General features: G+C 41.8%; 1 protein-coding gene across 4 annotated transcripts in view; it reads right to left on the bottom strand.

Annotated features, from left to right (window-relative positions):
* KCNQ5 (potassium voltage-gated channel subfamily Q member 5) overlaps nt 1–14982 on the bottom strand; it is an 894563-nt gene that overhangs the window by 107983 nt on the left and 771598 nt on the right. For 2 of the 4 annotated variants that reach the window (XM_075340207.1, XM_075340208.1), the window contains exon 10: nt 11598–11654. The exons of the other annotated variants lie outside the window; for them this stretch is intronic. In XM_075340207.1, coding sequence (XP_075196322.1) covers nt 11598–11654 — 57 coding nt within the window. The remainder of the gene's footprint in view (nt 1–11597; nt 11655–14982) is intronic. 4 annotated transcript variants of the gene reach the window in all.

The following is a 14982-nucleotide window of genomic DNA, read 5'->3' on the forward strand; positions in this document are numbered from 1 at the left end:
TAGAGCTATTTGCATGAAATATGGTGATTATGTTTAACTCCATAGTTAACTCCACAGTCTGCTTATTTTGCAGTTTTTCTCCTGCTGTACAGTATATTACCAAACCGCATATATGTGTAATATTTCTAATTTAGATTTCATTAAATACCTAGTCACAAATTGCAGGGTTTTTTATTATGGTTTTGCTGCAAGTCCCAGGTGTTTTGGTTATTTTTTTCTGCAATTGCATTATAAGAAACTAAGGGGTACTTCTCACATAGCGAGATCACTGCTGAGTCACGGTTTTTGTGATGCAGCAGTGATCTCATTAGTGATCTCGCTGTGTGTGACACTGAGCAGCGATCTGGCCCCTGCTGTGAGATCGCTGCCAGGGAGCCGGCATCTGGCAGCCTGCGGTAAGCTGTAACCAAGGTAAACATCGGGTAACCAAGGTGGTTACCCGATATTTACCTTAGTTACTAGCGTCCGCCGCTCTCACGCTGCCAGTGCCGACTCCCTGCTCACGTAGCCGGATTATACATCGGGTAAATAAGCAAAGGTTTGCTTATTAACCCGATGTGTACTGTGGCTACGAGTGCAGGGAGCCAGCGCTAAGCGGTGTGCGCTGGTAACCAAGGTAAATATCGGGTAACCATACCTGATGTTTACTGTGGTTCCCAGTGTCCGCAGCTTCCAAACGCCAGCTCCCTGCAAGCGCAGCATCGCTTCAACGTCACTGCTGGCTGGGGGCTGGTCACTGGTCGCTGGTGAGATCTGCCTGTTTGACAGCTCACCAGCGACCATGTAGCGACGCACCAGCGATCCTGACCAGGTCAGATCGTTGGTGGGATCGCTGGTGCGTCGCTAAAGTGTGACGGTACCCTAACATCCATTACTAGCAGGTCAGAGATGATTATCACAATAAGGATCTCCTATTAGTTTATAAAACTATTGTCACAGCAATCAAAAAAATTCAGCTTTAAAGGGAATCTGTCAGGTAATTTTCTAGTACAATACTGTTATCTTTAAATAGGGCATAATCAGCTCTAACAGGATCAGTAAGTTTTATTGATGTACCTTTGCCTGTTATCTTGTAAGCTCTGGGGAATTGAGTGACATAGTAACTAGTCAAGCATATGTATATACAAACTGCATATTCACTGCTCCCCCATCCCACCTCTTAGTGCTGGCATCAGTGATAGTAAATCGGAACTGAATTTGCACTGCTGCCACCACCCATCCTTCATCTCACCTATCAGCAGTGATAGTGAATGCACAGGGAGGTGGGTGGGGGGAGCAGTGCATATGCAAATTGTATATACATACACTTGAGTACCTGTCACAAGACACTGAATTCTCAAGAGCGTACAACAAGATAACAGTAGAAGTTAAAGCAATAAATGTTACTGATCCTAAAAGGTCTGCTTAAGCACTATTAAAAGATAACAGTGGTATTGTACTAAAAATAAAATATGCATTTGTTTTCAAAATAAACAGGACAAACACTCACATTCTGTAAGTCTGAGATTGACTGAAGCTGTAAGGTGATTAAAAGAGGTTTCTATGATGACTCTCTCTGTCAGGCCACTGTAGCCAATCACAGTTTTCAGCAGCCTTATTGACATCTGGATTGCAAACATTATCTCAGGAGTTAGCACAGACAACTGGCATGGCATTTTTTTTAGATCCAAGAGATAATGGAAGGTGAGTGTGCCTACATTAGCTATTTTGAAAACCTCAATCTAAAAAAAAAATTGATAGTTGTGCAATCCTTTTAAGTTCTTTGAAAATACATTTAATGTCCCCTAGTATCTGCAATCTAATATATTTCTTCATGATGTCCAAAAGAACATTTTACACATCTACCTTTAGCTTTCAATATTACAAGCTGACTTCACACATACACATTTTATGGTCAGCGTTGGGACCATCATTTCAGCACAGGCAGCTGGTCTTCTGACCCTAACAAACACCTTAAAAATGTGGTTGCGAGAAGCTGGCCTTAGTGATCCCTATTAGTTAATATAATAGTGATCTAGAAACTGAAAATTAGTCACTTCCCAATTTCATGAAAAGGATGTCTTAATGTTATAAGGAACCAGTGGGTAAGGTACTATCTTAAAGAGATTCTGTCAGCACAATTTTGTAAAGGAAAGACTTCGGTGTAACGGCTCTGTAATGATTTGCTGTTTTTCTTGACTCAGCATTTGAAGTTTTCTTGAAATTAGATTTTGGTGCATAAGGGCTGGACTGTACACTTGATCTTCTCCTCCCTGTCCTTGATTCCCCAGCCCCTGTCCTTGCCTCCGCTCTTTGAATACAGTAAAAGCTGGAGAAAAAGAGAAGCACAATATGGTCTTATCCTGGTAAACAGAGGAAGAAAACAGTAGGATAAGGCTCACCTACAAAAGGTACTGTCACACATAACGAGATCGCTAGCGAGATCGCAGCTGAGTCACAGTTTCTGTGACGCAGTAGCGATCCCATTAGCGATCTTGTTATGTGTGACACCTACCAGCGATCAGGCCCCTGCTGTGAGATCTCTAGTCATTGCAGAATGGTCCAGGCAATTTTCTTCAAAGGCGATGTCCTGCTGGGCAGGACACATCACTGTGTTTGACACTATGTGACAGGGTCACAGTGACAGGGTCACAGTGACTGCTGAGATCGTTATACAGGTCGCTACTGCGACCTGTATTGTTCCTGCATCGCTGGTAAGATGTGACTGTGTAACATCTCACCTGCGACCTTCCAGCGACTTACCTGCGATCTCTATCAGGTCGCATCGTTTTCGGGATCGCTGGTAAGTCGTTGTGTGTGACTGGGCCTTAAGTCACAACTACTGTATCACAGATAAGAAAAATGTCTGCTGCAAGCCCATGTAGACATAATAAAAAGTAAGTGGAAAGGAAGGGGTTAATACCACTCTTCTGCCGGAAAATCCAAAAGTTGATTTAAAAACCTGATGTTTATTCAGTCTACATGTTTCAGAGATCAAGGGGTACTTTGCACGCAGCGACCTCGCTAGCCAATTGTAGCGATGCCGAGCGTGATAGTCCCCGCCCCCGTCGCAGATGTGATATCTTGTGATAGCTGCCGTAACAAACATTATCGCTACGGCAGCTGCACACGCACTTACCTGCCCTGCGACATCGCTCTGGTCGGCGACCCGCCTCCTTCCTAAGGGGGCGGGTCGTGCGGCGACACAGCGACGTCACACGGCAGGCGGCCAATAGAAGCGGAGGGGCGGAGATGAGCGAGATGTAAACATCCCACCCACCGCCTTCCTTCCTCATTGCAGGCGGAACGCAGGTAAGGAGATGTTCCTCGCTCCTGCGGCTTCATACACAGCGATGTGTGCTGCTGCAGGAACGAGGAACAACATCGTACCTGTCGCTGCAGCGAAATTATGGAAATGACCGACACTACACAGATCATCGTTTTTCGACGCTTTTGCGATAGTTTATCGGTGCTTCTAGGCTTTACACGTTGCAACGTCGTTACCAGCGCCGGATGTGCGTCACTTTCTATTTGACCCCGACGAGATCGCAGTAGCGATGTTGCAACGTGCAAAGTACCCCCAAGTCTCATTCATCAGGGCAAGCAAATCACATTGTATACAAGTTACAAAATCAGATTAAAAAAAGGCGGTCAGGGGTGCGGCAGTGCGGCATTAGTCCCTTCCTTTCCACTTACTTGGTATCCACTCTTTGAATGACAGGTTACTGATGATATTTCAATCAGAGTACACAGGTCATTCACAGACCAGAGGCAGGTAAAGGAGTCGGGGAATCATAGACAGGGAGGAGTAGAATCAGTGTCCAGTTCAGCTCCTGTGCACCAAAATCTAATTAGAAGAAAACTTCAAATGCTGAGTAAAGAAGAACAATAAAGCAGATTTATTCACCAAAGGTATTAATTTAATCAGTATTACAGAATAATTACAGCCATGTGCTTACTTTACATTACAAAATTGTGCTGACATGTTTTCTTTCAGTAGACTATATCCAATTTGGAGGTTAAATTTAACAGGGCTGTTTGAAAGATATGGTCAAACCTTGTGCTTTTACGGGTTTTTTTTACCCGCTTTTTTGTTCCCGCACGTTTTTGTCATAAAAAACACAGTATTTTTCTATCAAAACAAAAAGAATGACGTTTCTGAAATCCTTCCTTGCCATTTCAAATCTTCAGCATGGTAATTCTTTCAGCATTTTTCATTCCTATTGATTGGGAAAAAGGTGCATAAAAAATTAATACAAAATAAACTCCAAAGTGCATATTTTCTGTATGCAGCATTTTCCTGCCAAGACACATGTTTTTGATGCAGAAATGTCTGCAGCCAATATTGTGGGCACATACCCTAAGGGGTATGAATGGCTAAGGGAATAACTGCTAAAGACGGGAATCGCTTAGCTGCATTGTTTCCGATACTCCTTGATTAATATTACCATCTCATTCATCAGTGGCTGAGAAGACAATACCTCTTAAACTGATGAAACAGGCAGAGAATTACAGTATAGTGACCTATAAACAATTTTTCTATTTCAACATTTTAGTAAAATGATACAAAGCTTTGTGTGCTAGTGTGTATAAGAGAGGCTTATGTGACAGATGAAAATACAGTATAAACTAATAACTTAAAATATAAAGCCTAGATGTATTAAGACTCTTCCATCTATGGGATTCAGTATTTACAATTTTATTTGCTTTATGGAGAAAACTGAATAGTCGAAAAGATGATGGATATTGGAAATGCTGATTGTATATACATAACAGACTTTAACAAGACTATGAATTTCTTTAGGTCGATCAAAGTAAACATATTTCCAAGGTATTAGAAATCCAATAAAATATAAAGCTTATTCAGGCAGAGTGTGAAAGCATAAGCGGATGCTACGGCCACACTGGGGCCTTGGAGATTTCTTCTCCGTTAGGGTATGTGCGCACGTTGCTTTTTACCTGCTTTTTACCTGCTTTTTTGCTGCTTTTTCTTCTGCGCTGTTTAATGCCAAAATGGATGTGTTCTTCTATTCAAGCAAAGTCTATGGGAATTTGGGTTTCTTGTTCACACTATGTTGTTCAAAATGCTGCCTTTTTGAGGCAGAACTTTGGTCAAAAACTCAGCTTTTCAAAGAAGCAACATGTCAATTGTTTTTGCCATTTGGGTTTTGCACTGCAAAGCTGAGTTTTTGTCCAAAGTTCTGCCACAAAAAGGCAGCAGTTTGAACAACATAGTGTGAACAAGAAACCCAAATTCCCATAGACTTTGCTTGAATAGAAGAACACATCCATTTTGGCATTAAACAGCGCAGAAGAAAAAGCAGCAAAAAAGCAGGTAAAAAGCAACGTGCGCACATACCCTTAGTCAGTAAGGTAGAATACTGCAAAATACCCACACATATTGAGAAGAGTGGAGTTAAAAACACCCAAAACTTCCATAGGTCAATCAGATACTTTTTAAGCTCAAACTTTAAATATCCATTATTAAACTGTGTAATATCAGCTTTGTTTTCAACTTTTGCTGGAGTGGAAGTGACTACTTCTCCATTATAATCTCACCTACATGATACCCGCTAAGTAGCAGATGCACAATTGTCTTCAAGCAGGCCTCTTCTGCAACCTACCATGAGAACACTGATGGCACTTTCTAACAGACAAATGTGAACAGGTGCAAACTGAACATGAAATATATTCTAATGCCGGCGTTACACGCGTCGATTTATCGTGCGTTCGCACCCACCCCCGTCGTTTGTGCATCACGGGCAATTAGTTGCCCGTGGCGCATAAAGTCGTGAACCCCCGTCACACGCACTTACCTCCCGGACGACCTCGCTGTGGGCGGTGAACATCCTCTTCCTGAAGGGGGACGGACGTTTGGCGTCACAGCGACGTCACACAGCGGCCGGCCAATTGAAGCGGAGGGGCGGAGATAAGCGGGACGTAACATCCTGCCCACCTCCTTCCTTCTGCATTGCTGGCAGGACGCAGGTAAACTGTGTGCATCGTTCCCGTGGTATCACACGGAGCGATGTGTGCTGCCACGGGAATGACGAACAACTGGCGCGCAGAAGGAGAACCGACTTTTTGAAAATGAACGACGTGTCAACGAGCAACGATAAGGTGAGTATTTTTGCTCGTTCACAGTCGTTCCTAGGTGTCACACGGTACGATATATCAAACAGTGCCGATATATCGTACCGTGTGATGCCGGCATAACAAATAAACAGCTGCACTCTAAGACCCCAAAGATATGCAAACACTGAATACAATAATTTGAATATGCATTACTGTTAAGGAAATAAATAAAAAAAATTGAGACAGTGCATAAAAAAGGTCAGTTTTATGTGAGCCCAGCAGCCAGCGTCAAGACGTATCTTGTTCTTCTTGGTCCCTACCTTAATGTCTTTACTCGGGCTGAAAAGCTTACAATTTCATAGGTGGGCAAGAACCTGCTAATTGAAAATTAAACATTACCTTAACCTGGTGGGAAGAGATGTAAGTCAGAAGGCATGACCCTATAATCTAAAATGAGAAAACTGACGGAACTTACTAAGAAGGTATAACCCTATAATCTAAACTGAGAACACTGATGGCACTTCCTAGATGGTCTTCAAGCAGGCCTCTGCTGCAGCCTACCAACATGCTCAGAATCTGGCCAGCTATTATCATAGAACTTGTATATTAAAGATGTTACTGATATTTTGCATTATTCTGTGTACAAATCCCATAGTGGGTCATGACAACCTATGATTGAGCCAGCAGAATGGGCAGCGTGAATCTTCTGATCTGTGAGTACCCTGTGGTTAAGATTTTAGGGTTGACATGGCCACCTCTTCTCTAGACCCATGCTGGATTTTCAGCTTTTGTCTTGTGCATCGCATATTTTACTTTCATATTAAACAATTCTTCCAATGTATAAACATATCTGGTTAAAAATAATAATTTTTACTGACTACATGCATTACACATGCACTTTTAGATAAATATATCACATGCAAAGTTTACATGAAAAATATTCTGCATGCTGCAATTATTATTAACAAAGGAGAACATTCAAATATATTTGATTTTAGTTCTGTGAATTTATTACACTGGTACCAAATGTAAGCTTATATCAAACAAGTTAAAATATCAAACTTTTATTTAAAAGGATTTTATTTCCAAGCTAATAGCTGATTGAGAAAACACATGCAAAATTTTTTCACACTTTTCAATCTCCCCCTGAAGTCATGTATTTAGAGTTATAGTAAGTCATCATTTTTATTAACTCTTATTTTAAAACTAGTCAAAAGGTAGGAATAGATGTGGTAATTAAGTCAAATTCTTGCCTACACAGGATTTCACAGAAGGTAATTTTGCAGGTACGTAAATACTTCTAAATTGAGAATACCAGTAAACTGTTCCATGCACAGTTTTCTTTTTAAAGAGTAACTAAACTTTCATGTTTTTAATAATTTTAGCCGGCATAGGAAATTATGAAATGTTTCAAATCACTTTATTATAGGATTGGTCTTCATTCCTGGAAAAAAGTTGTATATATATATAAGTTACTTCTCAATCCTTGCTTTACCCTAATCTTTTACATCAGCTGGGTTAATCAGAATATACTCAATTGGAATATAGATGATGGCAGTGAAATGGTCAGAACTAGAGTTGAGCGAACCCGATGTTTGGTGTTCGGGTTTCGAGCCAAACACCGAATTTTTAAAAAATAACGGAGTTCTGGTTTGGAGTTGGGATGCTTTACATATGCTGACCATTGGCGTGAGCATTGCTGTGCTCGGGTACATTCTGTGCTCAGCCCGGTGCGAGCCACTTGCAGTGTTTGAATGGTTTGCACTGGGGGTAAGAACAGCATGATCACATGTAGTGTGCAAAAACAAAAAAAAGAAAATGGAAAACCCTCACCTATCCACCCCGGGAGATGATCTGCTTATGGCTGACTGTATGTGGACGGAGACTGTCAATCAGTGACTTCCATTGGGGTTCGGGCCAAGTTCGAACCAGTGGTGGTACGGTTCAGTTGCCTTTTCCAAATCAAACTTCCACGGGTTCACTCATCTCTAGTCAGAACATTTCTTCTCTTCAGTATTCAATTATCATAACAATTTCCTGCAGTAGGTTTATCCCCAGAGATTAAAGGCCCCGTCACACTAAGCAACATCGCTAGCAACATCGCTGCTAACGAACAACTTTTGTGACGTAGCAGCGATGTTGCTAGTGATGTCGCTGTGTGTGACATCCAGCAACAACCTGGCCCCTGCTGTGAGGTCGTTGGTTGTTGCTGAATGTCCTGGGCCATTTTTTAGTTGTTGCTGTCACGCTGTGAAGCACAGATCGCTGTGTGTGACAGCGAGACAGCAACAACTAAATGTGCAGGCAGCAGTAGCCGGCTTCTGCGGAGGCTGGTAACCACGGTAAACATTGGGTAACCAAGAAGCCCTGTCCTTGGTTACCCGATATTTACCTTTGTTACCAGCCTCCGCCGCTCTCACTGTCAGTGCCGGCTCCTGCTCTGTGCACATGTAGCTGCAGGACACATCGGGTTAATTAACCCAATGTGTGCTGTAGCTAGGAGAGCAGGGAGCCAGCGCTAAGCGGTGTGCGCTGCTCCCTGCTCTGTGCAGCTGCACCCTGTACTCTATACCCTATATATGTACCCTGTGCAGCTGCACCCAGTGTGCGCTGCTCCCTGCTCTGTGCACATTTAGCTGTAGCACACATCGGGTAATTAACCCGATGTGTGCTGTAACTAGGAGAGCAGGGAGCCAGCGCTCAGTGTGCGCTGCTCCCTGCTCTCTGCACGTGTAGCTGCGTGCGCTGGTAACCAAGGTAAATATCGGGTTGGTTACCCGATATTTACCTTAGTTACCAAGCGCAGCATCTTCCACGCGGCGCTGGGGGCTGGTCACTGGTTGCTGGTGAGCTCACCAGCAACTCGTGTAGCCACGCTCCAGCGATCCCTGCCAGGTCAGGTTGCTGGTGGGATTGCTGGAGCGTCGCAGTGTGACATCTCACCAGCAACCTCCTAGCAACTTACCAGCGATCCCTATCGTTGTTGGGATCGCTGGTAAGTTGTTTAGTGTGACTGGACCTTAAGACACAGGAGTTGAGCTGACCCTTTCACTGTCATCAGCTGTTCTCAAATGAGTATGTTCTGATATCAGTGCAGGTAAAGGCAGGTAAATAGGACAAAAGCAAGGGTTTGGAAGCTACTAACATGAACATTTTTTATACAGGAAAGAAGACAAATTCCTTACTAAAGTGATTACCAAAGTTTCATACCTATCCATACTGGACACAATTCAGAAAAATAAAAAGTTTAGTTACTCTTAGATAAATGTAAACTTGTGCTACAGAAAAAAATCCTTGGTTATATGGAAACTTTTAAGGAACTGTAGTCTATTGTCAGTCTGACTACCTTAGCTTAATTTGACAACATTATATGGAGAGAATTCCATGTTAAAGCTTTAGCTTAACTCTTTTTTGGTTATTTGTATCATCTGAAGAAAAAATAATTGAAATGCTAATAAATGAAACCATTTGAAAATTATTCTGGCAATGTTAGGCAGCTATAGCAGCCAACCTTTACTGCAGGCAGAAATGTAGTTTATGGGCCGATAAAGGTCTCCATTTAAAGGGAACCTGATGCACGATGGCCACTGATTGGGCAGCATGTATCACACCCTGGTTGTATCATCTCAGCCAAGTAGGTTAAACTAAGAAACACTACAGCGTTTAGAAAGTAAAAACTTTAATAGCCGGCCCGGGACCGAGCAGAGTAGTTAGACAGCTTCTCCGCACCTGCTGCCCTGGATTGACATGTCTCTGCCAATACCCACATGTAGCCAGAGACCAGTCAGTCACTGTCAGCGGGTGGGGGGAAGCTGTCGTTAACTTGATTGTCCATCTACTTTGCCGTGTGGCACGGTTCCTGGCTGGCTATTTTAGTATGTTGTTCTTTGAAACGCCACACCGTTTCAGAATCAATCACATCGGGCTTAGTTCATATAGTCATTGCCTGAAACATGTCATGTTCCCTTAAGGTTGTATAACATATACGCATTGTATGTGGGACCGTTTTATGTTATCGGATGATTGATATTTTCAATTCCTCTTATAGTCTTTCTTTCGCATACTTGTAGTTGTAGATTTAGCATCACTTTAAGCATTATTTATTGTTTGTTTTTTTTAAATCTTACCATAAAGTTATCTGTGGAAGGAATAGAAAGCAGAAAACCAGCAAAGACAAGCAAATTGTAAATGTAGGCAATAAAAGTATACAGGACAAAGAGGGCAAATAAGAGGAAAACACTACTGAATAGCTTTAAAAACCATATTTGATCAGATAAGAAGGGCTGGATGTGCCACAGAGTGTATATATGAATAAGAAAAGTCTTGAAATAAATATGTTACATATGAATTATGAAGAAGATAATCCAGCTGGGTGCAAACGGATTTCTTTATTCATGCATGAGAGGATAGTGCACAACAAACGTTAACGCATTTCTGGCTTAACACCCTTAGTCATAGCTAATGGTTATGACTAAGGGCGTTGATCTAGAAATGCGTTAACGTTTGTTGTGCACTATCCTCTCATGCACGAATAAAGAAAACCGTTTTCACCCAGCTGGATTATCTTCTTCATTGTTTGCATTGCGGCCGGGGCAGGGCCGACATCCGAGTCTGGGCAGCGGTCAGGTCAGGTGGCGGTGAGCTGGATCCCCAAACATATGAATTATATCTAAGAGCTTAAATGGGTTCTCTTGATTTAAATCCATCTCTAATGAATTGACAGAACATCATCTTTTTGGCTCTGATTGATTTATAGCCACATACACCTTGTTGGTCTTCTCCCAACTGTTGGCAGCTCTACACACTATTGTAAACTTACCACTAAAGTCAAAATCATAAACTTGGTAACTATGAGGCAATTCTTTTATACAAGATCCACATTATATTTATATAGACCCTTTCATTGTTAGTATTCAGTGTGGTTCAATAGTACTTGTCATATCTTAGAGTGGCACTCGAACTTGTCATGATGGGGGACATGAGGTTCCATCAATCAAATTTCCCAAATTACAATATTTCTTCTCTTCTCATTAGTGTTATTACCATAATTGTTTATTTTTCATATACAAATTCATATATACACAAGATCTACTAATACACATACTCAGCACACGGCTGCTTAGCATATTGCAACAGGCCTATCCTGTGTTTTATCTTTCTGGACACCAGTCAGTTTAATTATACCATCTGTTCAGCATCCGTTTTAGCTACTAATAAGAGGTTTTGTGTTTCATTATGAGGAACACAAGGGTGATTCAGTTTAGACAAGGCCACATATTCGGTTATTCATTCGAATATCAAATTCTATTTTTAATGGTAAGTGGTAACAACATCCTGCCGGCGTACAATACGTCATTACAGGCAGCAAGCAGCAGTGAATCTTGCAAGCAGTTTGATAGTACCACAAAAAAATATAAAGTCACAGCAAGGATTAGGCAAAAACAGATTAGATTACAAAGCACAGGAAGAGGAAGTCACCCATCATGCACCTTCTCTCAGCTGGCATTCTCAGATATCATATGAGCAGACAGGATGCGGAATACCTAGGGTTCCGAGAGCTGTACATCCTGAAGAGCTTCTGCTTATTACTACAAAGCTTACTAGGAGTGAGGGGAAATAGAGCATCAGATTACTAAGCATGGCACTCAGGACATGTGTTAGGCCTCATTATGTAGTTATTACAGTTTATTAAAGATAAGCAGACAAGCAGAGACACCAATATTCACAAATAAAACCATCAGAAACAGCAAATAAATTAGGAGATTGTAATGTCCTGTGTTTTATGGTCAAATTGTGTAATTGGTTCTACATTTCTTTAGCATCAGCTGTTGAGCGAGTAAAGGGCTGAAGCAACACAATTAAGGCAATAATCACAAAGTGGGTAGATCTTTATGTGCACCTTTATACATACAGAGATGACAAAAGATGGTATTAGTGGGAGTTTAGGAGCTGAGACCTCCACCAACCATTAGAATGGTTCTCATCAGCCTCTCATGACTTCATTTGGGAAAGATATATAAAGACATTACAACTCAACCAAGGCTGATGGAAGCCAAATGACCAAGACACGACCTTATAGAGGTTGCACTCGAACCCCATCCAAAACTATCTGCTAAAACAGGGCTTATCAGAATTTTTCTACTGATGCCTCATCAGACAGATCAAAATAATACTTCAGACTACTAGACAGACCAAGGTAATGCCTGGGCCTACCTGACAGACCAAGGTAATGCCTGTGCCTACCAGATGGACCAAGGTAATGCCTGGGCCTAACAGACAGACCAAGGTAATACCGAGGCCTACCAGACAAACCATGGTAATGCCTGTGTCTTCCTGACAGACCAAGGTAATGCCTGGGCCTACCAGATAGGCCAAGAGAATGCCTGCACCTACTAAACAGACCAAGGTAATGCATTGGCTTACCAGACAGACCAAGGTAATACCTGGACTTACCAGACAAACTATGGTGTTGTCTGGGCCTGCCTGACAGACCAAAGTAATGCTTTGACCTACCTGACAGACCAAAGTAATGCCTGGTCCTACCAGACAGAGCACGGTAATGCCTGGGCCTACCATACAGACCAAAGTAAAGTCTCGGCTTACCTGATAGAGCAAGGTCATGCCTGAGCCTACCAGGCAGAACAAGGTAATGGCTGGGCCTACCAGACAGACCACGTTAATGCCTAAGCCCACAAGACAGACCAAGGTAATGCCTAAGCCTACCAGAAAGATCAAGGTAATGCCTGGACCTACCAAACATACCAAGTTAATGCCTAGGCTTAACGACAGACCAAGGTAATGCGTGGACCTCACCAACTATAATGGAAGTACAATTTATATTATAAATTATTCATCACTTTTCTTTATTTTGTCCTTTTAAAATGTAGAGGATGAATGAATTATCTTGATAAACTAGAGATTACTGCTGTCATGTGCAGCACTTTTATGATAAAACTGCCTCCCCAGCTGAAGCTCACCAACAAATAGCTGGCACCTCACTGGTGAGACCAGACTAGGAAATCATTGTTCTAAAATGTCATTTAGAGCATAAAACTATGGAAATGCACATTTAATTTTAAGTGGACTTCACATAATGTTGATCTGGTGTGGTCACAGCATGCATTTTTCTTTATAACATCAGGGATCTAAGTGGGTACGGTAAGTGCAATGGAAATGGAAAGATTTAAATGTAGTCTGAATTTTCTGATCTGATTTCAGGAAAAGGAAACTCTCCTATTGTGCATATAGCCATGCAGGAAAACTACTAAAAAATCAAGATAGCCATAAAAACATTTACACCTTTAAAATAGTTGAATAAACTGGAATCTTGGAAAATGTTGCATCTGTAGTGATCCATACTGTTACATACACCATACTGTTAGATGGGTATGAAAATTGTACTATCTTATGATAGGGAATTCCTAACACATTTTATGTATATTTATTTTCTTTATTGCATTGACATTGTATATTGTTAATAAAAATGTACTTATTCAACAAACTTTGAGTCTTATACCATGTTAAGTGAAAGAGTCATTCAGTTTATGTACTATTGCTCAAATACATCAACGACAAATCAAAACAGGCTTTAAAGGTTATATTCCTCTGAATAGTTATTTTAGGTTTTACATTTCAGTATTACTAGAGGTGAGCAAATCCATTTCTAGTGGTCATGTCAGTATTCTGTGGTCACCGGAGAGGAAACCTGTGAAACCTTTCCAACCTGCAGGCATCTTCGGCGTATCTTTAGGTTGTAGGTGTGGTGCAATTATACATGAGTGCATTACGCCACAACAGTGATGTTATGCTAAGCTTACAAATCTGGAGAGGTTCGCGGGCGGTATGTACAGTTCCCATCCAGTGCCACAGAATAGTGAAGTGGCCACTGGACCAGGGCATTTTGAATTGATTTGATGATCTCTATTTTTTGCAAATAGTTGTTATAAAAATGTTTGGCTTGTAGGACGTGTATATAATATACAGTATAACAATGCAGGCTAATAGATCCAATTCTGTCATCATTCCTTTGAACAGTCTCTTGGATGGCTCTTTCTGTAGGCTTCCTCCAACCCTTTCTGAAGCGAATGTAAACTCAAATCTATAACCGGTGGCTACCACCAGAATTTTCCAATGGAAAAAAGACAATATTATTGAGCATCCCTCATTGTACTGTGTCACATGTAGGTTATGCAAGCCAATCAGAAACAGAACAGAAGAAAATGTTTAATGAGAACCAATGGCAGATCTCATTTATTTGTAAAACTGCAGTAGTAAAAAGTGTTCAAATGCCCTTTAAAAAGAACCATTGTCTTATAAATATGACTACATTTACTGGTTTAATGGAATAAAAGCCAACTTTAATTACTAAACATTTCCCCCCAAGCTCTTTGCAGAGTATCCAGACAGAAAACTGTTTGCAATATTTTTTTTTTGGTTTGCTAATGCCGGCGTCACACGGGACGATCTATCGTGCAATCGCACGAGCGATCGTACCCGCCCCTATTGTTTGTGCGTCACGGGCAATTAGTTGCCCATGGCGCACAAAGTTGTTAACTCCCCTTCACATGTACTTACCTCCCGGGCGACGTCGCTGTGGGCGGCGAACATCCTCTTTCTGAAGGGGGAGGGACGTTCGGCGTCACAGCGACGGCAGCCGGCCAATAGAAGCGGAGGGGCAGAGATGAGCAGGACGTAAACATCCTGCCCACCTCTTTCCTTCCGCATTGCCGGCAAGACGCAGGTAAGCTGTGTTCGTCGTTCCTGAGGTGTCACACGGAGCGATGTGTGCTGCCACGGGAACGATGAACAACCGGAGCACAGAAGGAGGACCGACATTTTAAAAATGAACGACGTGTCAACGAGCAACGATAAGGTGATTATTTTTGCTCGTTCAGTCGTTCGGAGGTGTCACACGGTACGATATCTCTG

Source organism: Anomaloglossus baeobatrachus, chromosome 3, assembly GCF_048569485.1.
Source record: "Anomaloglossus baeobatrachus isolate aAnoBae1 chromosome 3, aAnoBae1.hap1, whole genome shotgun sequence".
Taxonomy (NCBI): Eukaryota; Metazoa; Chordata; class Amphibia; order Anura; family Aromobatidae; genus Anomaloglossus; species Anomaloglossus baeobatrachus.